We start from the raw sequence: 3592 nt of genomic DNA, 5'->3' as shown, positions 1-3592 counted from the left end.
CCTAATACATATTTATTTTTAAAAGCGTTTTTTAAAAAAAATAGTTTAACTTTTAAAATGGATATGATATTAATTTGTAAAGTTGACTACAATATTTTTTTTGTAAACCAAAGTTCTATATAAAAGAAATTTAAAAAAACTTTTAATTTTTGATTCTTACCTAACAAAACAAATGAATTTTATTTAGAGTTCCCAAAAATTTTTGAAATAAATAAAACTGTCTAATATATTTGAAAGAACCTGGGGATTCAAATCAAAGCACTTTTGAAAATTTATAGATTTTAATAGATGAAGAAATACTAGTAATCTGAACGCTAAAACATTACCCAAAATGAAAAATGTATACATACGTTTTGCACACTGTATTTTATTATCTGCCAATAACCGTTTATGCATTTTCCTGTCCTTCCCAAGTGCTACTTTAACCGCCTTTTCATCAATATTTTGGGAATTTTATCCCCATTTTGAACTTTGTGCAGTGCATTTCCATTTGACCGTAAAAACCAATTCCTAAACATGCTTTTTTTGCAGCTACGTCTCACGGCCCGAAACAAAACATGGTAAGGAACAGTTTTCAAAAATTTTCGAAAAATTACACCCCCAGTTTTATCATCACTGTGTTTAAATCCCCTAAACATTTAAATTTTCGATTTGCACAAACTATCATTTTACCGCCAAGGTGCATCTGCGTTTTTGTTACATGTAAAGATATTTATTTGGGCACAAAAAAATTTGAGTTGATCCGTTTTATCCCTTTTTAAAAAACATATTTTTTTTTCACAGAGACTATTTGGGACAGCACTGACAATCAGTGCTAACAAACATTTTATCCCCCTTTTCTTTAAAAACATTGCATTTTATTTTTGGATTCCTATGCTATCCCGCAACACGAAATTTATTTTAAAGAGTATTATGAGCGGGAATTTTTTGAAAATTAAGACTCTTTTATTGAGTAATTTTTACCCAATTGCAAAACATCTTCCAAATGGGCAATTAGAAAATTGTATTGCGTCACTGCAATCGGAATCTGTTTCGCAGGTGCATTCAGTACAACGAAGTTCACATGCTCTGTCATCATTAACAGCTTTATAACCGGAGAAACATTCACAAGTTTTATTCACACACAAACTATAATTCATCGAATCACTGCAGTCAGCATTCAATTCACAAGAAGAAGAAATATTTCCTGGAAAGTAAAACAATCCTGATACATAGCATTTTCTAAATATTATTTCAAATTACTGACATAATTATGACACTTAAAGCTAAAATATTGCATTTATCATGCAAAAAGTCAAGGCCAATTGAAAAGAAATTTATTCTAGTGAATTAAGCACAATAAATAAAAGATGTATTATCGTATTGAATGTACCTGTCATTGAATTCTTTGTCTTTTTCTTGTACAGACAGAGCTACCAAAATGGACGACTATTGTATATGAATAGAATTGAACAAGAGAATATTTGATCACCATACTTACGTTTTGCACAGAATGAACCATTAAACATCTCCCGTAGCCAGATAAAATAAGGGTGTATTTTCCTCTTCACTATTTGAACAGCACTTACAATCCCACGTCTGACATGTTTTATTCCCCCATTTTTTTAACTGACACGTGCTAACATTCCGAGTGATATCAAACAACAATTACAGGGGTTTTTGTACATTTAAAAATGAACGATATAGAACAAACGAATAAATCGCTCACGGCCCCAACACTCGAGAAGACACGCTGTATAATTGTGTTCTCCTTAAACCCTTTTCACACTGCAATTCCCGATTGGCAAAATTTAATTAACAGCATAAAAAAAATCACCGTGGGCGCACTCTATCAAGAATTTCGTTTGATACATTTTTATTGCCTCATATCGGGTAACCATAGTTGCACGTACATTCATTTCTGAAACAGAAACTGTTTTCAATCAGCTCACAACTGCTGTCCATGTTGCATTCGTCACCTATTTCATTTTGGACACACACAGTACGATTTTGTACCGGTTTTCTATTTCCTACACACGAGCAATATCCTTCTTTGCACATTGTGTTGTTAATGACTGATACACAGTCTCCATCTACCTTACACGTATCCTCTAGTTTTCCTACAATGAATGCATATAGTGACATATAGTATAACAAACTGTAAAACTATTCAAATTGCTTTATTAAGGAATTGATAAGATCGTAAAATGAATGCTAAAACGTTATTTATTTACAATAAAAACAACAAAATTTTGACCAATTCCAATTCATAATCCATATCTCTGCAACTGCAACTAAAACATATAGAATAGCCTCATGTAGATTTCTACAGACACTTTTACGACATTATTTCGAAGAAAGAGTAAATTCTATTAAACATATAAATGGTTAAATATTGTAAATTCCAAATAAAAATGTGTCGATAAATAACAATATCTTTCTTACTTCTAATACATATATCCTTGCTAACAGTAGCATAATGACCAATATCACAAAAACATGTTGCGTTGTCACACACACTGTCGTCAATGACACTTGAACAATCCTCAGTTACATTACATATGTCTCCGATGTGATCTTAAATTCAGAATTTATTCTGTTATATTTCAACATCAACACTGCCAAAATAATTAGCTTGAAATGAATGGTTTGAATGGTTTTCTTTTAACACTTATATCACTCATTGGTTAATGTGAATGAGTTAGTAGGTAAATGATTTTATTTTTTGATGATAACTATTTTGCATTTTTAAAATAGTACAAAATTAAAGACCTTTATTTGAAATATTGATCTATATTTCACCTGGGACTTAAAATATTTTAGGTCCCAGATTTAACTGTTCCTTTTTAATAATATCTTATTATAGTTTTTGTATAGTCTGTTCTCTAGCAGCACAGATCTGATTTTCACTACTTGACAATTAACAATACTTTGAATGAAGACGTGAAACAAATAGATTTGTAGAACTGAGCTTAAATGCATACTGTTACTGACTTTATCATTTGTGATGGATGTTATGTTAAAATTCACAATGATACATGATCGCATGTCAACCTAAGAAGTTTTCAATGATCGAAACTGCTCTTTTTTTATTTAAAAACAGTTAAAACTTACGAGGGAGGCATGTTGAGTTATCGTTGTAATATCCAGAAGCACAATCACATATCCCTGCTTTACATTTACTATGATTGTTAAACAGCAAACAGTCTTGGTCGTCAACACATTCGTCTCCAATGACAACTGCCGAAATAACATATAATACCACAATAACTTACATAATCTTATATTACCACGGTTCGTCTCTGTATCAAGTTCATAATATACATCACAAATATTAAATGTTGTTTTTTCCTAATGTTAAGGATAAACAAATAAAACATATAATAAATAAATAAAATCTTAGCATACAATTGCCGATCCATTTCTAAACAAATATTTCAGTTGAAGTAAAACACAATTTCTTATTATCCTAAAGTGGCGCGCGTTTATTTGCATTTGTTAAATAATGTTTAAAAATGACAAGCCTGTCATACTTGTCTAGGTAATGGCTATTTAAACCATAATTTAACATTAAATTTACCTTTTCTACAGGTGTCTTTACCATATGCTATAT

The 3592-nt window shown here is 30.6% G+C and overlaps 1 protein-coding gene across 1 annotated transcript in view; it reads right to left on the bottom strand.

Moving 5' to 3' along the window:
- Window positions 1–1863: 1863 nt before the first annotated feature.
- Window positions 1864–3592, bottom strand: part of LOC132747843 (very low-density lipoprotein receptor-like) — a 19623-nt gene continuing 17894 nt past the window's right edge. Inside the window, exons 6-9 of the mRNA XM_060737370.1 lie at window positions 3560–3592; window positions 3094–3219; window positions 2425–2556; window positions 1864–2099 (exon numbers count right to left, since the gene is read on the bottom strand). The exon at window positions 3560–3592 is cut by the window's right edge and continues 96 nt beyond it. Of these exons, the coding sequence (XP_060593353.1) occupies window positions 1864–2099; window positions 2425–2556; window positions 3094–3219; window positions 3560–3592 (527 nt within the window). The remainder of the gene's footprint in view (window positions 2100–2424; window positions 2557–3093; window positions 3220–3559) is intronic.

The sequence above is a fragment of the Ruditapes philippinarum genome, unplaced genomic scaffold, assembly GCF_026571515.1.
Source record: "Ruditapes philippinarum isolate M1 unplaced genomic scaffold, ASM2657151v2 ctg1130_1_1_1_1, whole genome shotgun sequence".
NCBI lineage: Eukaryota > Metazoa > Mollusca > Bivalvia > Venerida > Veneridae > Ruditapes > Ruditapes philippinarum.
This window is presented reverse-complemented; position numbering and strand designations above follow the sequence as displayed.